This window comes from Cygnus olor, chromosome 1, assembly GCF_009769625.2.
Source record: "Cygnus olor isolate bCygOlo1 chromosome 1, bCygOlo1.pri.v2, whole genome shotgun sequence".
Classification (NCBI taxonomy): domain Eukaryota; kingdom Metazoa; phylum Chordata; class Aves; order Anseriformes; family Anatidae; genus Cygnus; species Cygnus olor.
Window position 1 is genome coordinate 9,298,326 of NC_049169.1, and position 27,679 is coordinate 9,326,004.

Below are 27,679 nucleotides of genomic sequence, written 5' to 3' on the forward strand. Positions count from 1 at the left end.
AATATTAAATGTCATCTGCCTCGGTTAAATGCCTTAGCAGACCAATGGATCTCTAACCCATATAATTGTCTGTTCTGAGTTGAAGCTTGCATTACTTATTTATCAGCATTATAACATTAACCTGTCCTGTTCTAGACACTGCTGACATTCTGGCTTACATGTACATAACAAACAGTTTCTTCTGACTGGGAGGTGTCCTAACAGAACTTGCTGAAATGAAGTTACCGCATTTTTACCAACTTCCAGCTGCCATGAAGGAGGCAGAACCCTTCTGTTCTCTCTAACACAATTTTCTTGGTTCCTGAAAACAGCTTTTATCTGATACTAGCTATGGCAGTAAAAAATCAAAATCGGAAGTGGATCACAGCCAACTCGTCCACTTGTGCACAGGATAAGTATGTCATTAACCATGTCTCTCTTAAAATTATTTATCTCATGCAAGCAAATTAGTTTGAAGCTAAGATATCTACATGAATGCAGATATCTGATATCAGGTCTCTGCTGGCTAAAGTTAGGCACTTGACAGAAACAGAAGTGGAGTTTGCAGGGCAATAGGACCCATGCATATAGGATGTTTGTAAAATAATATCTTATAGCTAATAAAAATATATACCTAACCCCCACCCTACCTTAGAATATATGTAAAAAGACAGAATGAAGCACATTATTGACATCAGCCTTTACCTTTACACATATATATCTTGACATTGTGCTTTCCTCAGCAAACTTGAAATCTCTCATGGACACAAGATGATATATACATAATACATTGAATTGAATTCATAACATTTTATGGGAAAGTGTCTTCATTTCTGTATAGCTGTGACTGTCATAGTATGACTATTTCAGATTTTTTTCTCTTAGAGAATACACAATATATCATATAAATATCTTGAACATTAATGCCGTTACTAATCATAATGTTTCCCAGAAATAGCTTATATTTCTTTCCCACCATGTAAACAGACTCTGAACTCAGAGAATATTACTAGATTTTGGGTTTGTTTAATCATTCCTGTCTTGATTTTTTCCCTCCTGCCTCTAATGAGACTTCCAACCACAAATATCAATGTTAGGTGTAATTGCTTCTGCAATGTGTTATATTGAGGAAAAACAAGAAGTATACCTTATAGGTGCTTTTTGCATTGATGACAGAGGTATGAGATCATTTATTTTTACTTTAGACTAGCGATAGGTTGAGTGTTTGCACAGTCAAAAGATGCATAACAACTCGGTTACCCAGTTCTATATCTCAGCCCTATTTCATGAGCCTTAAAACTCAGAGTCTGATGAATAGTCTGATGTTTCTTATTTCAGAAACATATATATAATACTATATATATATATATATGTATGTTTCCCTATTCAAGTGCTAAACTATCTGTTCTGCTCCCTACGCTGTTTCCGTACATCCAGAGCTGTTTCTAGGCAGGTAGTATTAGTGCCACTAAATCCTGAAGTTCAAATATCCAGTATGAGCTACCACTGTTTACTATTAGCCTTGCAGATAACTCTATTCCCAAGATCCTTCCATGTGTTGATTCCACGGCAAAGCAGCTTGAATAGGCCTTTGGTACTTTAGTTTAAATGAATGAAAAGAATCACAGAAGACACCAAAATTTTATACAGAAAAAATGTTCCCTATAATTTCAAGCACTGAAAAGAAGGCCTTTCCTGATTTGTCTACTTGCACAGAGAGAATTGATGGCACAGAATTTTAAATAGTTTATTCTCCCACAAACAATTCTTTCCAAGAGATTTTCAGAAACGGTAGCTAGCTTTACCTGCCTCCAAATGAAATGTTCTGTGAAAGATATTTTTCAGGAGACCCATTATTTGAAATTCTGGCTCTTTTAATTTGCTTCAGATGGAGGCACTCAAAATCAATACACGCTTATGAAGATGATGGTCCACATTGCACAAGAGCAGATGTGTCAGAGGGAGCTGTGTAACACATTTTTCAGCTGCCAGCATGAGTATGTTAATGACATGATTGTGTGTGACTTCAGTGTTTTAATTTAGCTACTCAGGGATTATGCCTGTAACATGCCAGGTACAACTATTATAATGTGCAAGCAAGAATAATGCTTTAAATAATGATAACAACAATGGCAACACTAATAATATCACTTGACGTGTCTCCATTCCTAATGTTAGCAAAAAAAAAAAAAAAACAAAAAAAATCCCTAGACACGGAAAGGGACATAGGATGTTTTATAATACAACAGATAATCAGAAATAAAAAAAAAAAATAAAATAAAATAAAAATAAAAGGTCAGAGGATGGAATAGCTTGCACAGAAAGCCTGCAAACTATTTCCTAGTCTCCAGACTTGAAAATGACAGAGAAGAACATGTGGCCATTACAGAACCATTTTTATTGCTTTAAAATAACACAGTTTAATTGCTTTGATATAAATGTTGAAGCATATCTCAACTAGGAGCAAAGCAGTGTACTCAATCATGTTACTTTTAATGGAAACAGTCTTGAAAATTGGTTGGGCAAAGAACGTTTGCCATAACTGCTGGCCTAGCAAGTCATGCAAGCACAACTAGATAAATAAGGTAACATGTCCTGCCACTTGTAACTTTATCCTCCAGTATATTTCATCAGAAGGTTCTTAATTTTAATCTGAATGTCTCCATCTTAATGAGAATGAGACTTGCATTTGGCTAGAGCCCAGATCAATTTCACGTAATAACAACAGTAACCATCTCAAACTTATCCTTTCCAGTAATTGAACTATATAGTATGCTAAAAAGCAACAACAACAAAAACACATAAACAAGCAAACAAGTTAACAGTCTCTATCAAAATGTGCTTTGTAAGTTTTGCTTTAGGAGTCTTGAAAATGTGATCAGTGAAGAAATACAACATTTGAGGAAGTGGCTGTTGCATATACAAAATGTTGGAAGAGATTAGTTAAATAGGTTTTGCATTTTTCATGCTGTTTCCACAGGAGATGTGTTGAAAGCCATAAAGATATGCTTATTTCTCCAACTAATTTATTTCACATATACAATAATTTGCGGTCAATAAATCTAGGATGGATTTCCATGGTAAGGCATTGGTGTGGCAAACAGAATGGATAACTTTATTCATAATGTGGTTGTGGTATTTTTATAATCAGTTTTGTAATGTGATATCACTGGAGAGTATCATCAACCAGTGTTCAATATTAAACAAAGTTTTCCAAAGCAACACATGCTATATACTAATTCATGTCATCAGGGATCCATCTTATGGTGTAAGGGACTCATCTTGTGTGCACATGGCTTTCGACGAGATGATAGCTCTGAGAAATTTACTTGTACAGTTTTATAGCTGGGCACTCCAGATGGAACATTTTACCGTAGTAGGACATTTTACCAAGAGGAAAATAACTCCCTCACCAGCCAGACTTGTCTTGACTTATGAAAACAAGACTTGTGGAATGGTGGGAACTTCTGAGCTTTTTAATGAGAAATAATGACTTTACAATAACAATTTCAGTAGAGAATATTCACAAAACCTTTGTTTATTTCTTCCACCTGTCTGCTTGTATGTTTGACATCTTATAAAAAGCAAAATATTTAATCTGAGAAAATAATTTCCTTAGAAATATCTATTGAAAAGGGAAACATGTTGAAATCCAGTCATTTAAATGATCCAGAGTGTAATATTTGTGAAAAATAACTTACAGTTCAAATCTCTGTGTAATGGTCTACTTATACCCTAAACTTTGAGAGACTAGAAATCTTGGTCCTGCATCTGTCTAAGTTAGTCATCAGACTCAAGTTTAGTCATAGTCTGACATTTTTTCAAGTGATTTCAGCTGTTAGGATGAGAAAATTCAGGTTATACACCAACTGATAACCTGTTTCCCCAGATTCCTGTCTTTCCTGGAGGCCTTTCTTTAAAGTCCAAAGTGTGCTAAAGAAAAAAAAAAAAAAAAAAAATTGGCCCTCCTTAAATCTGGATTGTGCTGGATGTACTACTCATAACATTTCAACATGCATAGGCACAGATCCAGCAAAACATGTGTAAAATTTGAAACCCATGAGTAACTCCAGTTGAAGCTGCCAAAGATGGTAGGATGAACAGAGAAACCACTGAATTTCAGAGCAAAAATATAGGATGAAACTATACCCTCAAACACAAGACTGTAAACTTTAGAAGGATACTCATTCAGCACTTCTCAAGAAGGATGAAAAGGATGTTGCTTTTCAGGTTATTCTCATAAATCATTATGATATCTAAAATTAATTGAATGATTCCTGAGAAATATATTTGCACTCAATTTTCCTTTTCTTAGGTTTCTGCTTGTAGTGACTTTTAACTCCAGTGGGAAACTGGACTAAATTGTACGTGTAATATTTTTCTGCTTCAGCAAAGTCAATGGACTTACATAACCAAGCATTGAGTAGAGTGGAAATATTTTTAAAGGTCAAATCATAAAACTGTAAACTCCAGAGGGAATTATCTCTAGGGAGTTATATCGAGTGTACCACTCCCCGTATGAAAACTTAATTGATGTCACTTGGTTGAAATTATTATCTCTTGAGCTGTAAGTTGATATGACGTTATGTAAGATATCAGAGTAAAATGCATTTTTCGGATCAGATGTTAAGCCCTGCTTGTGGTATCACAATTGGTCATTGTAAAAAATTATTATTATGTCACAAACAGAGGATTATGATGTCAGGTGGAGAATAAGTGCAGAAGCAGTTAAATTCTTAACAAACAACAGTGATTCTGTTTTCATGCAGTGTCTTCAGAAAGAAAGAATGAGAAAAAAGAAGTACAGGGAAATATAGTGCACAGAAGAACACTTGTTTCCAAATAAGATATTTCATAAAGTTTTCCATAAGGTGACAGCTGCTTTTTCAAGCACCACATTCTGTTCTCCGTTACATCAGCGCAAATCCAGAGGAACTGCATTTGAATTGTTGTTGCTTGGGATTGACATCAGGGTAACTGAGAGTAAAATTTGGCTTTAACACATTTTCTCAGAAACAGAAACCATTTATTCCTCTCAAAATAGAGAAGGGGGAATTACCACACATCATATGACATCATGTATCGTTCAACACTTTGGAAGAAAAATAGAGAGCAAGATTTGTTTGAAGTCTGAGAAGTCGGGTTTTTTCCTCTTCTCCTCCTTCCAATTTGCACAATTTATTGGGAACCTCCCCTTTTCTGAAGCACAATACAGACCTTTTGGGCACAGGGGAGCTCTCTTAACAGTTGGTTTTGCCATCATAATAAACCCTTTAAGGACACTAATTCTAGGCTTCAGCACACCTCCGTGTCGTTAGCGACATAACGCAAGTCGTTTCAGGGCTGCTTAACAGCAGCTAAAAGGGACTGTTTGGAACAAACTTAGATTTGGTAAACTTAGGTCTGAGGTGGAACATTGCGTTAAATGGGTAAATACTGGCCTTGTATCAACTTTGTCTGTAGTGTCATGTAAAGTCACCGTTCTGAAGCCACCAGGCTTTTCATACCTTTGTCCTGTGGTGGGGGAGGAAGAGAGGTGGGGGAGGAGGTGGGGGAGATTTCAGCTTCTAAAAGCAAGTGACAAGTAGCTTCAGAACCTAAACACTAACACACCAACCTGCTGGCTTCATTTGTATTCAACAGATGCCTTGCTTTTTCCCCCTCGCTGCCTGGTCTGTACCGATCAGTATAAACAATAGATTTTTTGTCTTTGTGAACATCTTCTCGTTCTGTTTCACTTGAAGGTGAAGATAAACATGTAAGGAAAAAAATAAAAAATAAAATAAAAATAAAAATAAAAATAAAAATAAAAATAAAAAGGAGGAAAGCAACCTTCACAGACACATATTTATAGTTTTTAACATTACTATGTAAAGCGTCAAGAAACGCTCTGGAATTTGGCTGAGAGATTCATGAAATCAGTATAAGAGGCATATAAGCTTTACACAGAAAGAAAAAACAACAACAAAAACAAAAACCTGAAGGATCCATCTGTGAGATATTTGAAATGCCAGGGAAAATGAAGAAGATTAATTATGCTAATTTTATGTTAAACTTGTATACAACATGTATTGTCTCTAACTATATGTGTATGTAGGGTGTGCCAGTTTGAATCCAATCTTTTTTCCATGATTGTTTTGGTATAACATAAAGTATGCTGTAATGACACTATTTTGCATGTACAGAACACCTGGCTTATTAATATATATATCCTTTCTAGTTTGATCACAAAACAGCAAGGTGTTGATAAGTAGCTAATTCTGGTCCAGAATTAAGAATTTTTATTGTCATGGGAAATATTTATTGGCAGTACCAGCATCTTTGTCTTTCCTTCTCTTCTGGTACAGGGCCTGGCTCTGAAAGAACAGAAAGATGTTACACAGTGTCAGCAGATCTCCATTATCGTATGACCTCCAACAGGGTGTCAGGCTGCACTCCTCCCCACATCTGGCCATGTGTTTTCTTTATTACCTTTACCACTGCCGTTAGTGCTCAGTCACGGGGTGAACTGCTCCAGGAAGCTCTGAGTGCTGAAACTGCATCTTCAGCTACTTGGAGAGAAGAGAGGGAAGATGGACTGCAACTGCTCAGACTTTGATTTGACTGCACTTTCACTAAGCCCAAGTGCTGATGGTAAAAACTCATTAGAGAGTCCAGGATGCATTATATCACCTGATAGTCCTTCTAGTAATACTCTCTACTTGCATATACAAATATTGAGATAGCAAAATATTGCATATTTGAAATATTTTTAGAATTTCTAAGAGTAAAATCAATCAATCAAACAAACAAAAAATCTTAGTTTTCAATTATTTTCCTACAGAATTGCTCTAATGGTATATGTGTGTGCATGTGTTCAAGCTACATTTGAATTTTCACAGGCAAGATTTACATGACTGACTGATCCAACTCCATTCTAACTTTGCTTTGGATTTTAAGACTTCATGAGACAGAAGGAATCTTTCTTTCCTGTGTCTATATTTACCTGCCTAAAATATCATGGACTGTGATGTCAGAGTACAAATAAGAAAACAATGTAGTGGAAAGATTCTCTGAAATAGTTACAAATTCAAACCAGAGAAGGGATAAAGTTCCCCTCCCTGTCTGAAACCCCTATTCACTGGGGATTCAGAGAGGGAAAGAGAGAGTTAGTTAATGCTTTTTTAGAGTCTTGTTTTTCTTTGAATCCCCCCTTCCCTTTCCTTCTAGCACACACTTTCACATATTGCTGACTCTAAAAGCATTCACAGAGGTCAAATTATTGAAAGATCAACCAAGTTTTCCTAGGCTATCACAGTTTACTTACCATTCCCAGTTTCTACAGTGTAGTGATTAAATAGCTATCAGTTTTGGCATCAGAATCCATAAGCTGACTCTTTAGCCCCTATGTTTTGTGTGATATTGTTTGATCTTCCAAAGATGATTTCCACCCACACACTCTATTCAACAAAATCAGACTTCTAATTTGTCTATGAAAAAACATCCTCATTAAAAAGTTTTTCAGTCTAGAAAGTCAAATAGGGCAGTTGTATGAAGATGACAGCCAGTGGTTAGAGTTTTGTTGCTTTTATGTCTTTGTCATATACTAATGAACCACTCAGCACAAGAAGGAAAAAAAAAAAAAAGAAAAAGAAGAAAAAAAAAGGAAGAAAAAAAAAAAGGTCCGGATCATACAATGATCATAGCAGATGTTGCATACGCTTTCAGTTTGTGGTTTGTGCATATGACTCCGCTGCAATTCACCTGGGCTATTTAAAAGCCTGTGATGAATGGGTGGCACACAAGATAGTGTTGTGTCTTTCAAGTCTTTGACAGTTGGCAGTAAAGGTTACTAAGCAAAATTACATAGGGCCAAAAGGTTGGCTATGATGGATCCCAGATACAATAGAACTGGGGATTTTCTGTATACCTAGTGATAAGGAGGGACTTTTAGGGCTGACAGGAAGGACTTGTGTACTATGACAAATGAAGAGGTAAGGATGCGATTGTTGGCATAGTACGTGAGAAAAAGAGGATCAATTTCTTGTCATCTTAATGCCTTAGTGTGTGGCCCTGAGCAAATCCCTAAGGATCAGACCTTGAAAGGTGTATAGGGAGTCTAAAGATGCAAATCAGAACATAAGGAGACTTTCAAAGACAAGCAGGAAATTCTGAAACCCATATTTTGATATTGATCTACATCTTTCTAAGGACATGACCTTATCTTTCATAGTTACAACAGTTCTTTGAGTTTTGTGCAGGAAAATAGGTATTGTTAGTTGTTCCAGTTCCGTAAAAAATGTGAGTGATAAAAGTTGAAATTGGATATGAATGCTAAAGTAACTGAATCTGTAAGACATTTGTATATAATACACCTTGCAAGCTGGCTCTATAGCCAGGACATGACTGTTTTATTATCTGTCTTCTCAGAGATCCACCAACTATTAAATCTATTGGTTTAGAGGAGCAAGTCATTCTACAGGCTGTTTTTTGTGAGGAGACCTTCCGGCTTGATTACAATTCCCTCAACAAAGTTCAAAATGTCAGGCCTGGAATGAGATTTAAGGAGCCAAAAGTTTCAGGGTTGCTGTTGCTTTGTCTTCTGCTTTGTAATTATTTTTCTTAAATTGGCTTTTCTCTGAAGAATTAGAACATCATATCTTTCTTTGTATTTCCCTCATCCCCTGTAAAAAAAAAAACAAAACGTGTCCTTGTTAGTATTTCCTCAATGAAGGCCCAACAGCCAATAAACATAAGAAATCAGAGGGACCAAAGTAGCTGTATTTGAAAGGTAATAGACTTGGAAATTTTGCTCATTTTGGATGAGTACCCCAGAGCTAATCCATTGGAAACAGAAGCTACTGCACCACACCATGAGTTGGGAAAAATAAGCTCTTCATTACTCTTATTAATGCCACATGCTTGGCACTTAAGGGACTTAAGGTGGGTTTCTTACTATGGCTCTGGGTATCATAGTTCACATACATTTGAATATGAAGATGAACATCAGGCAGTTGAGGCCAAGGGAATAGAAAAGTTTTGTTTAGGTTTGAAGAGCAATCTGCAAATGCTGCTGTTCAGACAGGCACATAACCTGTCTACAGAACAGGATGCAAAGAATATGTTTGAAGAATTTGATGAGGTGTTTAATAGACCTGAAAGTATTGTGAATAAAACACATCATACTGATACAGATCCTATTATGCTGCCAAAAGAACAAACATCACATATAGTACAGTCTCATTAGTCCTGAGAAATGAAGGAAAAGTTGATTGTGACAAGACGGTAAGATGCAGTGTTATTGAGAGAAGACAGATACTAACTGGCTTGGTTAACAACCAGATCACATGCAATAATAAAAAAGTTACAGATTTGTGTAGGTTCAGGAGATTCGAATAAAGCTACCAAATGCAATGTAGCCCAAGGGAGCACTGCGGATAAACATGTCTAGACTTCTAAGAGCAAGAATATTTCCAGATCTAGATGCAAGCCAGTGATTTTAGCAACTTTAGCTTGATAAAATGTTAAAATCTACACCTTCAGCTCCCTTTTTGCTGATGCATTTTTAAGTAACTTAGCTCTGTGATTGCTTCAGAACTTAAAAACTGCCAGTTCACAGAATTTTAAAGCCTTTAAGATCCAGGTGGAAGCAGTGATTTGCAACCTCTTGAGCTAGTGTGATAATCATCAACACTGTTAAAGACAAATAAATAAATAAATAAATCCAACATCCAGTTCAGCAGGTATAACACAAGCATTTTTCTTCACCATATAGACCTTTTACAGCTTTCTTCTTTTTTCTTGATTTTTTTTTCTTCCATATGAAAGAGAGAAGAGCACCTACATTACGTACTATGTCAAGTAGACTCCAGGTTTCGATTCCTGTCTGATATAAGCACTTGCACTTCAAGATAAAGCTTCATCACATGTTGCCTTCAGAAGTGAGGCCAATATCTGAAGTTCCTCTCCATTGCTGCTTACTCAGCTTTTCTCCAATACTAGTTTACATTTTTTTCTGTTCCATGAGCTGGCAAATGCACCGAGTCTGCATGAAAAGCAACCCCTTTCATATTCCCACAAATATTACTTTTAAACAATCTTTTTTATCATTTTTCTGGTATGTCCCCACAAAAAAAGTCTGTAGCATCCCAAATGAAAGAGTGGAAGTCTGTGACATGAAAGCAAAACGTGGTAGCTGAGGTCTGGATCTTCTTAAATGGGATTTTGCTTCTGAACTCAATGTGTTGTGAAACTGCACCCTGAGCCTCTCACACATCACGTGACAAATGCATTTATTTATAATTGAGCTCTAGGCTAAGGCTGCTCTTGGACCAATAATTATTCAGTTATTCTAAAGTGTGTTACAAGTATCATTATGTATACAACTGGAGCAATTTCAAAGGGACCCTTTGCAGAATTGTAAATATTCTGCTTATCAAGCAACTCACCTACTACAGAAGAAAATAGCAGAGAGTCTATATGAGTTAGGATTCCACATTTCCTACAGGAGTGTGTTCTCTAGGGAGGTTTTTAACAATCAGATACACTCTAAGAGGCTGTTGGGGAATTTTTATTTTTATTTTTTAATCTGATGGTATCCAGATATTGCACAATGAACCCAAGAAATCTTTCTTTTAAATATTACTAAGCTAGTACTGCCTATCGAAAACAGATTCTGGCAATTCCTTTGCAGTTCTGAGAAGTACCTGATCACATCGATATAAACAAGTAATGACTCATCTAAGACACAGGAAACAATTCTGAAAACATAAGTACGTTTTTAAAGCACACTAAAGACTTAGAGCAGTTAAGCTTTCAAGAGCTTCTAAGTATAAAAATCACAGCAGCAGCAAGAAGATTTGAAGTAATCACGAGTCAAGTAAGGCTATTTCTGACTAATGAGAGGCACCAAGTAATGCCAACTTTTAAGTGACTGAAAGAATAATTCTGCATGGATGGTCAACAGTGAAAGCCCAGTCACATCCAAGTAGAAGTTTTTATAGGATCTATCAATGTGAAGTTGTTGCACCTATTAAAAGGCAGTATAAAAATCTCCAAATTATAGTGCCACACAGCTTGAGACCAGAAATGTTACACAGAACCCACAAGTGCCTGTCCGGATTTTGGAAAGTAAAACACTGTATAGAATGTCATATAAATGCCATTACAGAAAATAAAAATAAAGTCTGCAGCAGCTATGGGAAATGATGCAGAAGAACTGTTGTTTATTCTGAACTCATTGAGTAACAATGGAATAATTAAGCTAATGTGATCTTCTTTTCTTAAGGGGAGAAGGATATTATTTGAAGAACCAGGGAAAGCTGAGATTTTACTTTTTGCCTCTCTCCAAACTCAGCAGTTAGATCGCTTTCAAAAGACCAAAGAAAAAAGGTGATTAGTTTGTCATTTGAAAGTGAGTTGTTGCCCACCCTGAATTCCCAGAGTTGACGTTTCTGGCACTTGCCGTATGCATGTTAGCCAAATCATTCCTTCCAAGCAGAACCCAGTTTCGCCTTGGCAGAAGCAACATATGGCAATGGGCGTCTTTGAGATATAAAGCCTCTTCAAGCACCACTGAAGTGCTGCCATTGCCCCTCTCCTTTTAAGGGGGTGTAGCATATGCTAGCCTGACTAGCTGATTAGCACTACTTAGAGCTAAATAGCAGGAGGACGACCCACAGGGTCAGTTTTACCCTTCTCTGTGTCTTTGGTCTGGCATATTCCACAGAGGAAAGCAAAATGTGAGCAGCCTCACTCACAAAGGATGCAAAGAGATAGCATCTCTCATCCCTTTTAACATCATTCTCTATTTTATCTCTCAAAACGCGATCTTAGATAAGTTAGTATTCATTGTATCTAATCCATATGTTTTCTGGGCAAAATATATATTGGCTGGGGACCATGCTTTATTTATTTGGTTGCTGGAAAGTAGCCTGGAGTGTTACACATTCATTTTACATTAGAAAGATACAATTTTAGCTTCTTACCTTCTTTTCCTTATGAAAAAAAAAAAAAAAGTAGTTGATCCTTCTTTATGCAACTAGAAGTACATTGAGTGTAACAACATCATTGTAAGATGATGTGCTTTATAAAGTCCTGAATATGGTGTATCTTTTGTGTTTTGTTTCTAATTGTTTGCTGCACACAAAAGGATAATTCATTAGGCCAATTCTTCAAATAATCTCAAAGTGACATGAATTCTTTTGCAGAGTGAGTGTCTGTAGCAAGTAATCCATGGAAAACAGACAGGCGTCTCTTGTCATTTAGGAGCTCTAATCCACTGCCTGGAGCATGAAAATGCTCAGGATAACAAGTGTAGGAATGACAAAAATCAACATTATTTTGGGATTTAATTTTCTTAACAATGCTGCTGATCAATGGAATTGCTGAATCTGGCAGATACAATGCCACAGGATTAATGAATTAAGCTCAGGAAGCAGAAGAATTTGTTAAAAAGGAGAAGGGAAAAGCCCCTTCTTTTCCACTGGTGTGTGAATATTAAGGACTGAAGCAGCAATGCCAGAATTTTAGCCCTTGCTTTACTACAGCACCAAGCCTTGTTCTGCACGAGCCTTTACATTTTAATTAGAACCATACTGACACCAGCATTTGCAACTATGAACTTCAGCTTCAAAGTTAAGAATATTTCCTAGACGCTGGCTTACTAACTAGGTTTGAGCACAGAAAAGAGATGCCATGTTCTGTAAAATTCAGAGTGCAGTGTGATCCCCTTTGGTGGGACTAGATAACTGATTTTCAACCCACAGTAAATAATGGTGAAAGGAAGGAAGGAAGAGATGTCACCCAAATACTGCAGATGCTCTCACCTAAAGCACTCAGAGTCTTTCTTCTGGAAAAGCATAAAGCAAAATAAATAGGAGTCACCTATTTATTATTAAAAGTTTTCCACTTTTCTGTCCATAATGCACCAGGAATGCAATGGGCTGTATATATCAATGCAGGACTACCTTTCAAATTGCATGTTAAATTGATATTCAGCACAGCACAGAAAATTTAATAAACCATCACTGTCGAAAGGGGTTTTGATGTGAAGGAGGGGACAGTTTAAGTTTACTTGCATGTTTGCATTTACAGCCCCTTAACATTTAGAAGATATTTTGTGTCCTTTTGTTTAAACAAACAAAAAACATTATCTGGTTTCATTGCATAAATATATATATATATATATATATATAACACTAAAATATTTAGAGTGCTAGAAATTGGAAGGTTTGGAATGTTTTTAACTTATAAGAATGCTTCAGAGAATCCTCCAGTGTAATTTATAAGCCCCTCTAGACCTGTACATGTCTTGAACTGATTGTTGAAGTGGGCTTTACCAGGAATTTCTTTTGCTGAATTGGAGTAGTGTAGGAGGTGGGGAGGGCGGGAGGGTTAGCACAACCTTCCCTAACAAGGCTTTAAAAGCTTCAGCGGTAAAGTTATGCTGATGGAAGACTTCGTTACTTGTTTTTAACTGGGAGCAACATGAAGAGGATTATGTTATGGGCAGGAGATGTTATTTATGTGGGTAGCAACATTGTGGCTTGTGTTTTTAAAGGGGGGGACGACATCTTTTAATTGGAGCTGTAAAATGAAATAGTAATAATAATAATAGCAATAGTAATAATAATGATGGTGATAATGATAATAATAATAGTAATAATAAAAGGAACACAACCCCCTGGACAACGGCATAAAATAGCTCGTGCAATTTACAGCTCCATGCCTTTCCCAAGATCGGTGGAGGATTCTGCTCCCTCCTCTAATCTCAGCCGCGATGTTTTTTTGTTGTTGTTGTTGTTTTTTCTTTCCTTTTTTTTTTTTTTTCCCCCTTTGCATGTGTGGTGTGACAGCAGGGAAGGGGCGGGGGGGGGTCGAGCTTTCCTGCTCTCCCATTGTCAGCTGCTCCCAGCTCGGGGAGAGCCGGTGTCCCCCCCCCCTCCCCGGTGCCTCCCTCCATGTGCGCGGGGACCCGCCCGCCGTGCGGGGAGCAGGGCGCCCGCCAGCACCGCCACGGCCCCGGCCCGGCCCCGGCCCCGGCTCCGGCCCCTGCCCCCGACCCGCACCGCCCGCCGCCGCCTCCCGCATCATGCCGCACCCCCGCCCGGCCGCCACTCGCTCCCGGGGGCTGCCTCTTTTTCCGGCCCGCGGCGTGTGCGTGAGAGGGGCTTGAAGTTGCCCCGGAGGCGGCGGAGGAGAGGAGGAGGAGGAGGAGGAGGAGGAGGAATAGGAGGAATAGGAGGAGGGGGGCCGGGGTTGCTGGCGGCGGGGCGCGGCGGGGCGCGGCGGGGCGCGGAGCCCACCCCCATCACCTGTTACCTCCGCTCCCCAGGTTGCCTGAAGTTCCCCGGCGGAGCCCGGCAGGACGGGGAGAGCCGCGGCTCCGGCTCGCAGGGACCCTCCAGTGGCTGCCGCAGCATGGGCTGGCTCAGGGGGATTGCCTTGCTTTCCTTGGGAGTATTACTAGCAGGAAGAGTGAACTGCCAGCATGTGAAGAATAACGTGCCGAGGCTCAAATTATCCTATAAAGGTAAGCCTGTTGTTCTCTCTTATTCCCCGTTTTCCTCAAAACCTCTCCTCCTCGCCCGTCGTAGCACCCCCCCCCCCCCCCCCCCCCCCCCACCTTCCTCCCGGGTCTTCCTTATCTTCCGAAGGGGAAAGTGGCATGAGGAGAAATTTCTGAGAAAAATACTTTAAAAAGCCACTCTGTGCTACGATCGCTACCACGCAGTTTAAACACAGACAAAGAAGAGTTAGTTGCATTTGCAGACAAGGGCTCGGGATCGTGCTGATCCGTGGAAGAGTCTTTCCAGTCTTGTGCTATTTCATCGGACTTTACTCTTTAAAACGATGAGACGTGTTTGGCCACCCAGCTAATCCCCCCCGTTCAGGGCATGTAGTGCTGCCACGGTACCGGATCTCTTTCAAACAGCGTGGAATAGATGAAGACGTATATTTTCCTTTATTTAGGCATGAAGTGGTTAATTTTCAAGTCATGAATATTCAGTTTGTACAAATCTGACAATCAGATGCCTAACATAAGCAGTAGATGGTGGGTTTGCCAAGAAACTATAAACTGAAAGAAACAGATCAGTCCAGAAAAGGAGGAAAGGACTGTTATGCACTAGAAAATACCGCCTATGGATGTTTCATGCAGTGCAATTTATTTGAGCGGAGGTTGTTTTCAGTATAGTCAGATGCATGTCATTAAAGATCACAAGGAAGGTGTAACTGAAGAAAGAGCTCTGAGATTACGTTTACATTGGAAATTGTGTAATGCTACTCACACTGCAATTGTCAGTAATTAACTTTTGTATAATATTGCCTGTATTAAAGGAGGACTCTGAAATAGGCAGACTCCTTTTCTTTATCAGCATAGCTCCTCTATACGTACATTTTCAGGAGAATTCACAAAATCTGGAGAATATGTAACTGGGAAAGAAGTTTAAAATGTAAGAGCTGTGTTTGTGTATGTGTGTGTGTGTGTACATACATGTTTCTGTCTGAAGAGCTCCCTTCTCATAATTCTCAGATTATTGAAGGCCGGGAGAAGGAGCAGCAACTATGATTCTGAAGGAAGGGAGGAAAAGTAACACACCATTTCTATAGTGGAAAAAAGAGAACGTGTGTGTGCATGCCTGGTCATAGATGTCAATCTCAGTTTGTAGTATAGTGTCAATACACCTCTTGCCAGTGGAAATAAATTTTCTATTTATTTTTTTTTTTTCATCTTTCATATGGTGCAAATGAAACAGAGAAAAGTCCTTTCTGAGACAAGGCAGATGTCATTTTCACACTCCAGATTAAAAAAAAAAAAAAAAAAAAAAATTAAACACCTGCAAAACTTGGATGCATTGTATGAAGAAAATACATGTGTGGGGCTTTATTAAGGAACACATATATGCATATTTTTTGTGTGTTTAGACTTGAGAAGATTTATATGAAAAGAACAGTTTAAGGGGTTCAGAATGTGTTCGTTTGGTTTTCATAAGAAAAGCCATTTCTATTTTACAAAAAAAAAAAAAATATTTTGAATAATGTAGTCTGAAGAAAGCTTCTACCATAACATGTCATGTCAAAAATCATTAAAAGCCTCTTAATGGGTTCCAAACTTTCACAATCATACTGAAACTCAGATTAGTATATAGAAGAATAAATCCAATAAAAAATATCCTGTAAAGGGATTTAATGGCTAATTAATTATTGTTTATTATTTTCCACCTTTTAAAGTTTATTGATGGCTCAAGTCTGCTACCCCTGCTTATACTGGCTAATCTCACAGAAACTAATTTCAAAGGATGGCCAAATCCGTTTGACAGTGATCTTTTTTTTTTTTTTTTTTCTTTTTTCTGATGCTACTGTATCCATATGCAGTTTAGCAACATTTTGCTACTCTGCTTATTGGTTGTTTTCCAGCTCAGCTGTTTCTGGGAGAAAGGATCTAATTTTCATTTTTTAAATGTATCAGACACCAAACTTTAATATATAGTCAGTCCTGTGTGTACAAAACAAGAAACAAAAGGGAGCATTGACACTGTTTTTATGACTGATAGGTCGTTGTAAAAAGATAATGAGTTCAAATGCTGAGCAGCCCTACTTCCTATCCAGCAAAGAAAATAAATGCGTACTAAACTCAAAGCAAGTTAAAGTCTGAAGACTTACAGGAATTCACACTCTGCCCTTTGATTTGTATGTGTACTTAATCATAAATTTTACTTTAGAAGTGTGTAACCCTAAAAATCAAATCAGACTCCTCACGTACTTAATGTTAAGTACCAGTGTAAATGCTTGGCCAGGTCAAGAAGAACATGCTGCATGTGCTGCTACATTGATCCCTAAGTATGGGGATATCATTATTAGTCAGGGGAAACCAAGCTTTATCAGCTGGTGCTTTTCAAGACAAATTTTCCTTCCAGCATTGTACACAGATAAGTGTTAACAGTTTGCGTAGGAACAGCCTTAAGAGATGTAGGTATTGAAAACGTGTCTTTTAGGCACTGACTAAATTACCTTACATGCTAATACGCATCTCCCAGGATATACCTCACTGCTGTATGATTATGTGATACTACATGATTCATCTCTAGTCAAACTGTTTACAATTAGAAGATGCTACCCAGTTACTTACCCGTTCTGCCTCTCCATAAAGAGCTGTGGTAAAACAAACTCATAATATTGAAAAGAATATGTGAGGTAAAAAGACTGACCCAAGTGACTTCTCTTTTCAGTGGCTGTCATTGTGCTTTGTTTTAACATGCATGCTTGTCTTTTTGCTTAAACAAATACCTTGGAGCTAATTGTCAGTGCTTTATTTCAAAAGAAAAGCAAGGATGTATTTTAACTTCTTGTTTTTCTTGACTAATTAGATGTCAAACATGGTTAAAAAGCTCAGGCTTTTGCTTCAAAAGTTAGCGAAATGAGTCATGAAGGGTTAAAGCCCTGCCAACCTTGATTTCCTATGGTCACTTGTTTTCAAAGGTCCAGTATTAGCTCTGCCATTTCCCAGGTTGCTGGACAGAAGTTTTGGTGAACTCCCATTTTCTCTTCCTCTTAACTTCACGTCACTCAGTCTTCCAGCAGATTAGAAGCATCCTACAGGGTATGTTGTGGATAGGAAGAGGAAGGGAAAGTGTATAAATACATATATTAAGGCCTCATCTGCGGTCTGAAAAGGTTCTTTCTGTTTATTGTAAAACAGAGCTCTGGTTATTTGGTTTATATCACCTTGATTTTGATGATGTATTAAAGGAAGGAAATTTGAGGAGCTCATTAGGGAAATCCTTGTCCAGATGAGATCTGTGGTGAAACTCCTGTTCGGTAGCATCGGGGCTTTTGCTTTGTGCATTTTAAAGTTTCCAGGCATATTCCTTTTAGAGCACAGATTGGAAAGGTTTTACACAGGTGATATCTGTCTCCTTATTTCAGTCGAAGAGAACTAATATGATTAATTCTTCCGATCCAAAGTTTATTGATGTCAATAAGTTCTGGATCATAGCCTCAGCATAGTAAAAAAAAAATAGCTGTAAAACTGAAAGCTCAGCCAAGCCCTTCAACGTCTGAGCTCCTCTTTTTATGTCCTTCAAAGATTTTGTGTCTTTATTATAAAATAACAAGAAATGTCATTTTTTGATATGTCCAAAGTAGAAGAATATTTTCTTAAAGATTTTTTATTATTTTTATTTTTATTTTTTAAATCTCACTGGCTTGACTTTCGGTGTCAGCTGTAAGTCTCTACACTGTGTCACCAGGTCACAGATTCTGTTCAGGAAACTTCTATTGCACACAGAGTTCTCAGAAAGATGGTGATCAAGTTGAGTGTGCAAAGTTTAAAACAATAAATATAGCCTTAACTCCAGATGGATTTCTTGTATCATCTATGGTTTCCTATTTTCTTTTGCTGTCCTCTGTATGGAGGGGTAACATCACAAACAGAAACAAAACCAGCAACACTAACCTTTAAATATAAACATTTAAGCCCAAAGAAAGAGTGAGTTTCTATTATCAGTTCCTTGATTTATAGATTTTTCCTAAGGCAACCCCCATTTTTGTCTCCACATGAGTAAATCTTGTGAACCCAACTTTCTCAAATCCATCTGTTGCGTCCTATTTCTCTATAGAAAATTACTAAATGCTGTAAGTATGTTTTGTAAGAGTACATGTGTGGTTCTTCTTTGTTATTGTTGCTCAATTGGATACATATTACTTGAGAACAAGTAAGTGGAAAAGCATTGAGCACAGATTTAGCTCTATTACTCCCTGGCTCCAGTTCAAACCATATTAAAAATAAGTGTTTTGTTTAAAGTTGGAGTGATAGTGAGAACTACTCTGTCCTTGATGTGCAGTTGATTTACAATTTCATGTGATGGATTTGTATACGGATGAAATCCTGGCCCTAGTGAGAGCAATGGCAAAGCTTCTGTCTGATTCAATCAGTCCAACATGCTGTGACGAGGGAGGAATGACACTGCACTGAATTACCTGTATGTATGTTAGTGTAAATATGATACTCGGTTTGTAGTTTGTTGACCTAGTTGGGTTGTAGCTGATGACCTGCTGGTGGTTTTGATTGTGGTTTTACCTTCCAATCAAACTCTAAAACTCACAATTCAATAACTCCACAAATATTGGGAAAGCAGACGAGGCTGGGAGAAGAAAAGGGAGAGAAATCTCAGCAATACAGGCTGTCTCTCTTGAACTTGGACCCCTGTTAGAATTTGTCTCAGGTTTCACGGTACCTGCTTAAAAAGCCTTTTGCTTAGACTCTGAAGGAAAAGCCTCTCTAACATGCTTGAAAAGGAGATGAAGGGCTGTCTAGATTTGAGAAGAAGACTGGGAAGAAAGGCAAGCAGGTGACATTGACAGTTGAGAGGTGCAGGACTGTCATGTTCCTCAGCTTCCAGCCCTTCTGCACGGTGTTTCTGCATGCTCCGCTGCTCTCTGTCCTTGCCATCAGCTCAGTGCATTCTGGAGGCAATGAAGACATCAGATGCAGCCACAGATTCTTCAGCCTTTTTTTTTTTTTTTTTTTTCCCCCCTGTAAATGTTGAGAATTTCAGAGAAGCTCTATGTGTTGCTCTTCCTAATGTTGGTTGAGTGGGGTCTTCACAAGACCTGAGGACTGTCAGAAGAGACCATAGGACAACCTAAATGCATCCCACGTGCCTCTGTCACGTCCTACATGCTGACAGAAGGGAGAAGCTGATAAAGAAAATCCCTAAGCTCAGATCTTGCCTATATAGGGAAATTTTCAGCTTGCTGATTAGGGCCTGAGACATGCAGAGTAATTGGAACAAGGAGGGTAAAAACCTAGCCCAACATTTTCATTTTGTGTTTCCAACTTTCCTATTTAATTCTGGTGGAAAAAAGTGGTTTCTGAATTACAGAGCCTTCTGAATTACTTCTCTTTTCTGAGAAGCTGAAGTTCTCTGTAATTATTTGTGCTGTATGGATTACAAATGACTGACTTATTTGTGGAAGGTGCTGTATTGACAGAAAAGGAAACACAACTCTTTAGGTCTGTACAAGGTGTGCAGCTCTTACCCTTGCATTTTTATGATAGCTTCTTTACAAATCTCACCTAGAAAACAATTTAAACATTTACAATTTCACTGACTTCAGTGGATCTCCTGTAAGTGAAGTCTGCCTTAAAATCTGTTTCTGTGCTTGAAGTCTTTTAGATCAGGACTGAAGTACCTATCTGTTTGCTCAGGGCTTATTTAGGTGTGCATTTATTCCGTAACAATTTGGCAAAACAATATTTAAAATAAGAAACCCAGTCTTTGCAGGTTGCTACAATGTAAATGGATTATATATGATAATCTCTCCCGCATGTGCATCTGTATGTACAAAAAAGCATTAACATCGAGCTCCTTCTGAGAAGTAACCACTAAATGATTTGTATTTTCAATTCTTTCTTTTTGCTTGGAAGTGTTTTTCAGGTTTTATTTAATGTATTGTTGTACTCTGATCCTTCTAATACGCTTTTGGTTTGACTAATCACTGATTCAGCATATGAGTTTTAATGCCCACAGCTGCTATTAGGGAGACATCATTTTATTTACTTCTGGGCCACAGGCTTTTTCTCTTACATGCACACCTGGAAGATTGCAATGGAAGCACAAGTAATACAAAGTTACTTCAATGTTTTAAACATTTTCTACATCACCTGAAGCCTGGTTTGACCCTAGATCTGAAAGAAAATCAGATCTTTACCTGGGGCAGTGCCTAAGTGACTGAGAAGGAAACAAATCCTTCTAAGTGGTGTCAATGATTGTGACATTTTCCAGTTGTTTGAAAGCTAAAAAGGATAAAATTGTCTTCAGGCTCCCACACACTTATTTTTTAAGCAGATGCGTGGGGTGGACCCTGGCATCTCCATGTCAAAATTTTAAATAGAAGTTCTGTAGCTTGTCCTGGTGCACTTGTTAATTAAGGTTACATGTGAAATTTGCTGCTGGTGTTGTGCTGGGTCTGGTGGGCAATTCAGCGAATTCCTTCCCTTGCAGGATTAAAGCTCTCTTCAGGAATGTCTGCACGTTCATGGTCCTCCCACATAAAGCCTTCATATAGGTTAGCTACTCTCTTGCAGTAACAGCTGTGAATGGTGAGAATAACTGTGTGGATAGTACGTTTACTTGACTTTTCCTATTTTTTTTCCAAGTGGGACAGTGCCCCAATGTACAAGAGAAAGGGATGGCCACAGCTGTTGAGAGCATCAAAAATCTTAAGAGCGCTGCAGCCTTTCTCCTGCGCAGTAGGAGGTTCTCTGTGGTGTCTTTCTCTTTCTTTTTGACTGACTATGTCAGTCATGTTAGGCTCTTGTTACTGTCAATGGGAGGAGAGGGGTACCTCCAGAAAGCTAATCTTGGGTTAGGCAGGCTGAATGAGACTTTAAGGACGCTCATCGCTCTTCAGTGACTGGAAAAGGAATTAAGCTCCTTGTTCATTCATTTAGATTTTCTTTCTGTGAGGGTATCAAAAGAAGGTGCCAATTAAATGCTACAGAAGAATTTAGGCTGTGTCCCGATCTCAAAACTACCTAATTTAAGAATCTGTCTAAATGAGCATTTAAATTTGTGTAAAAATCCAACTGCTAAAACCTATGTTTGCCCTCAGTGTCTGTGATCTGGAGATTGCCTGACTCTATCTAAATTTCCATAAAACTTTCAGTCACAGCAAGAAATATACAGTACTGCTAAATTCTTCATTGTGCTGAAAACAATTCCCTAACTTACATCTCACATTTCCCATGTCTCTCCTCCTTAATAAGCTCATTCCAAACCCAGTGACACATGCTGGAAGTGACTGTCTGGGGCTGCAGAGCTTAACTAATTTAATAGCTTAATCATTCAGAGCTTTCAATATGCTGTCCCCTGACCAGCTCTGTTACTTTCTGAAGGTTTCTACTTTTAAATAAAAACTGTTTTCAAGCCCCGATTTTGTATAAGTTGGTCTGTGCATAAATATATATGTGCATATGTACAACTGAAAGGACAGGTGTCTGGATCCTCAGTCTCCCATTTTTCAGCTGATCTATTTCATTAGTGAGAGAGCCTAATTTAGGCTTATTTCTAAAAATTCTGAATAGTTGACTTATGCTTTGGGGGATTCTTTTCTCACCTTGGTGATTACAGATTCCCCTTCAGCTAGGCAGGTCTACAGCAATCTCTGCAATGTGTGAGCACTAGTCTACTTTGTGTCACATCTAGTTTTCATCCTTTGTTGTTTGATAGCCAAACACAGCAAAGTCAGAAGTTTTTGCCATTCTTCTAATGTTTTAAAATTGTTTCACATTTGTTTGGCTTCCTGCTTATCTCTCCAGCTGAATGTTGCAGAAACTTTAGAAGTGAGCAGTCAAATAAAATTCTTGTCTCTTATAAATATTTTTGTGCAAAGTTGGATCTTGTGGGGAACAATCCAAGGAATGAAGTAGTTATTTGCTTTCATCTAACTCGTGGAAGAAGGAAAAAGAAAAATCTCCTTTACTCTCCACTCTAATGAAGTATAAAGCTCATGTTGGTTCTGACGGCTCCTCTTGGCTCCTTTTGAAATTCCAGCCTTGTGTAAGAAAAGGACACAAAAAAGCTCTGTGAGATAATTTAAAGGATTTAGAGCTGCCTTTCAAGGGGGAGGGGTTGGTGGCCTTTTCTAGAAGCAACAGAGGATAAATAGAGCTCACAAGCATCCAAAAGAGCTGCATAGAGTGCAGGCTACAGCTTTCATCAGCAGCTGACACTGAAATGGCAAGAGCTATCCTTTGCACAGATCCCACACCTGGGAAGGAACAGATTGAAGTCTCTTAAAATGAAGTGAAGATGTTAATATTATGTTTACTTACTTCATGGATTTCCCAGTGCAACTTTACTACTTTTGCATGAACATATATGAAATGTCTCTGGTGGAGCTCTTTTTCTCCAAACACAATGGTCATATCTGCAATGATGAGTGTTGTTCTGTAATACCTGTAGGTCAACTTGATCTCATCCCCATCATGCAAGGTACTGTACAAGCTCTTTGTTCTGCTAGACCCACGTGACAAATGTCGGTTCCTTTCAAGTGATGGGAGGGACATCAGAAAAGATTTTTTTTTGTGGATCTCAGAAAGAAAACTTTACCTTCCAGGTTACTTTTTTCTCATATACGGACCCCCCCCCCCCCCCCCCCCCCCCCCGCCCACTACCACAAATGAATAGCTGTATCAAGACTTCCTGCTCTGACAGCCTTGCAAACAACAATATAAATGAATTCCTGATGTACCTGCAAATTGCATAGTCAGGAAATTGCTTTATTTCTAAATTGCTACTCTTCCAGGATGTGTCAGAGTCCATTCATGAAGAGCAAATGTAAATTCAGATGTACAGGAAAACATGATAACATTTTCAAAGAGCCGTTGTTGGCATTTATCTGAAATATCCTAAACATCAGCAGGTCAGTATTTGCAGAATGTTGGCTGTGCAGTTATCAGTTTGGTAACTCTCCCCCATATTGCAGTTCAAAATACGTATCCTCAGTCGTACTACTGTGCTCTAGTCATAATACTCGAAGAAATAGGCAAGCAAGATTTCGTCTCATGGGAAAGGATTAAAAGATTTAGGGATTTGTTGAATTTGAAAGGAAATTCTACATAACTCTTGTAAAAAAATATTATGAAAATAAAAATAAGAATATATGTTGGAAATTTTGTTTTTCTCTGAAGTCTGGAATATATAAAATAAAATTTATATAAATTTATCATTCTAACTGTTCAGTTTTTTATTGATTTGATTTTCCCTCTTTTTTTTTTAAACTATATCCAGGGAACTGTAGCCTACTGAGTGAGTGTTCTACTTACTTTTCTGATATCCCTTTTCAATTTTGCGTCCTTCACCATTCTTCTAACATCCATTGCAACTCACAGTCTTTACTGGAAAACAGTCACACAGATTAGGAAAGCTTTGTTATCCTCACCAACAAGTGGAAGCTGGAGGTTAACAGAAGCTCAGCATCGTGTATGAAGGTACACAGAAAATCTGTAATGTAATAAGAATCAAAGAAAACACCATAAATGTGAAATTTTATTAATTCTTTGGCTCATCTGTGTCAGTTTCTTTACCTATAAAGTGGTATTAGGTGATCTCTTGAGGAATTGCTTGAGGTCAGAGACTTGACATGCTTATTCAGAGCTGTATCAATTCTCAGAATAATCTCATTAATGTGTATATTCAAAGTTCAGTCAGAACTTAGTTTTGATCAACATACAAAGGCCTTACAGGTACTTTAAACTGATTATAAAAAATGTATTCACAGCTGTGTATGTGTGTGACATGAAACACATGCCTATTATCCAGAAAGCCCATCTAATTTAATGTGATTTGGGTATTCCAGATGGTTTTATACAGGAACATTTCACAATGTTTTTTGGAGTCTCCACCTCTATTTCACACTAAATACACTGTGAAGGTGATTACAGATGGCACTGTCTGAAGGAAAGGAGCCTTTGTGTTTAGTCTTTGCAGTATTGTCTACCAAAGGTATGTGAGAGCTTGCAAGACCCTGGCCTGGTTATCCGAGTTTAAGCTAGGCTTCTCCTTTTTTTTTGTATCCTTAGCAGATAATCAAATTTACAAACAAAGAGTAAGATAAAGCTTTGTGTGTGTGTGTGTGCGCGTGCACTTGTCAGACAAAAATAAAAACCTTACTTCAAACACTTCGTCCCTTTTCCACTTAGTCTGAACATATCTTACAGGCCACCGGTGTTTAATATTCCTCTGCTGCTACATGTTTATGGGCTTTCCTTCCCAAGAGATTCTGGATACTAAACCTCTATGTCTTCCTATATACAGCCTTTTTTCTCTCTTTCCATACCCAAAATGCTTTCCAACCTTCTCCAGGAGGAGGGCAGCCTTTCTCTGCCACTTGGGGAAACACTCAGTAATCAGCTCAGTCACTTATAATTGCATGTCATTTGGGACTCACTCAGTGGAAAACTGTCACTTAACAGCACTAGTTCAAACCTAATAATGAGGTTTAACTGCTATAATAAATTTAGAGGGAGAATTCTGCATCTCTGTAAAATTCCTAGAATAAATATGAAATCATCTGTTCCTCCTATCATCCTGGCCTGTGTGAAAATAAAACTGGTTGTTCATATATTCCACATACCTGATATAAAACATGTAAATATTACCTTTAGTGAATTAATTCAAGGATTTTTTTTTTTATGCTTTGCTTTTATACTTTTTTCATGCACTTACATTAGTTAATTCTTGCTTTGAATAACTTTTTTTTTTCACAATAAAATACTAATTTTCATGTTATTAATTAAGAAATACAGAACAAATGAGTTTATTTCTATGATTCTGATTAGTCAAACGTCTGTGGTTTGACTTTTTAGATTAAGGTATCTTACTGAACCACTTCATACCATTTTTTTGTGATGGTTTTGCTGGTACTAGAAAAGCTAAGCTCAATTCCTGAAGCTGGCAAACAGATCACCAGAGATCAACACACACACACACACACACACACACACAAAATAATCAGTTTACTGAAGTAAAAAAAAAAAAAAAAAAAAAAAAAACCTTTTTCATTTGCTTTCAAAGTATCAAATCTCCTGTGTACTATTATTCTACATTAGAAATTTTAAGCTATCAGCAATTATCTTCATGTAAATCATATATAAATTCATTAAATGACTGTGTCTGCAGTGGTGCAAGAGAGAAGGGAATTAGAGCATTGATACTGCTAATTGACATTGTACCAAAGGGAGTGAGGACAAGCGTGAGCAATGCACCTTCTAGTTTTTGAACACAATTTCTATAGCTGAAACTACAAACAGCTTTTTATAACCCATTTCTCATAACTGTCATTCTCTTAAAAACTTTTTCTATCAGCATGTACGAATATGACAAACATTGAATTTTGTTTTGCTGTAGGTTCACCACCATTACTATGCATGCAAACTATTTTACCTTATGCCAGACATATGGAAGTGATCAATGTATGTAAATTATATGAAGGGAGGTGAAATACAGCTTTTTAGGCTAGGAAACATGTACTTGTTTCTCGTTCTAAGACACTGGAACCACACCATAAAAGGAGACATTAGGTATTAAAACAAGATTTCTTTGAAAATAACAACTAGTGAGTGTGTGGGTAGAATAGCAATGATTTTTTGATAATCACCATCATAGGACAATATTGTCCTGAGCAAGGCAATCCAGTTAGTTTTTTTGGACATCAGAGTTTAGGAGAGAATTGCTTGCATGTGGAGAGGCAGACAGTGAACCCGTTGTGTGCAGAGATGAACTGTTCTGGGACCATTTTTGAGTGAGTCCATACTGTAGGCAAGTGCTCATTAGTACTAGTCAAGAAAAAAAAAAAAAAAACAAAACATAGAGTTTAACATACAGGGCCAGGTTAAGTATCTGCTATTCACTATCCTCCCCAGATGTCACGTTGGTGTGTCCACCATGCAGTGAATTGAACCTAGTGTAAAAAGCAGGGTTTTTTTTTTTTTTTTTGTTTTTTTTTTTTTTTTTTTGGGGGGGGAGGGGGGAGTTATTTTGTGTTTCTGATTTATCAAGTGGGTAATCAAACAATAAAAAAACAATAGCTTAAGTCAGCTCTGCCTTTCAAATAGTTTGTAAAACTACACTCCCCCAGCCCAACACTAAGAAACTGATGTTTATATTGTGATCAAAATGCATTCATTGTGTTTCCAAGATTTTCCAATTTTCCATTCCAATAAAGTTTATTTCTCTTTCCTTTTTTTTTTTTTTTTTTTTTTTTTTTTTTTTTTTTTTTTCATATTCGGTACTGCAGAGTAAGAAACTAATCTGGCAGAAAGAAACTTACTAGGCAGTAAGAAACTAGTCTGGCAGAGCTTTATTCTACAGCATTGTCATATTTTTCATTCTGAGCTGAAAAATGGCAGATCACTGGGCTTCATAAATGTGTGGAGAAGCTGTCAAAGCTCCTATTTGCATGTGAATGGTCAGCCGAGGTAGGAAGAGAGATATGCAAATAATTCTGTAGCTAGCTCCTGGCAAAGATCATTGCATTTCAAAGTGCTGTGAAAAGCAACACCATAAAACTTTAACCTATTCACAGGTATGGAAACTCCCATGCCTTAAATAGGTTTGCTGCAATAATGACCACTTGGGGAAAAGTGAATCTTAAAAAGCAATATCAGGTCTCCCACAAATATACATTTTCTGCTTCTTTTAATATTAAAAGGAAAAAAAAAAATCTAAAAATACCGCCCTTTCTTCCTTCACAGGGAAAAAGAAAAAAAAAAAGATCTAAGGGGTAAGCAGGTGTAGACCTTCACTGAAAATCTGGCATACAAGTGTCATTGGAGTGGAAGAAACATAAAGGATTCAAGTATTGTTATTCTGAATTGTGCCAGTCAGTATCTGATCCAGGAGGCACTCAAAATAATCATTACTTGAATCTTGCTTACAAACTGCTCAACATTTCATTATTCTCTACTGTTGCACTTCACTCTTAACTAGGTAGAATGGGTGGATGTTTTAGTTTAAAATTAGATGTATCCTTCAAAAGATACAGTTCTTTATGCATCCAAAAAGGCAAAAAAAAGTGAAAGTAAACAGTAGAAAAATGAGGAATACGGAGTAAAATAAAAACCCTAACAGGATCTGAGCCAGACAGTTTTCTACATGTTTTATTGTACTTCGTGACTGCTTAGATAGAATTGGCATGTGTATATATGGAGAGA

At 37.7% G+C, this 27,679-nt stretch overlaps 1 protein-coding gene across 5 annotated transcripts in view; it reads left to right on the forward strand.

Annotated features, from left to right (window-relative positions):
- The window catches only part of SEMA3A (semaphorin 3A), a 331,651-nt gene that overhangs the window by 146,521 nt on the left and 157,451 nt on the right, over positions 1-27,679 (forward strand). For 2 of the 5 annotated variants that reach the window (XM_040548218.1, XM_040548227.1), the window contains one exon: positions 14,294-14,491. In XM_040548218.1, coding sequence (XP_040404152.1) covers positions 14,380-14,491 — 112 coding nt within the window. In that variant the 5' untranslated portion in view covers positions 14,294-14,379. Of the gene's footprint in view, positions 1-13,414; positions 13,486-13,996; positions 14,116-14,169; positions 14,492-27,679 lie in introns of those variants that run through there. The other 3 variants (XM_040548247.1, XM_040548237.1, XM_040548211.1) reach the window with 3 other exon arrangements.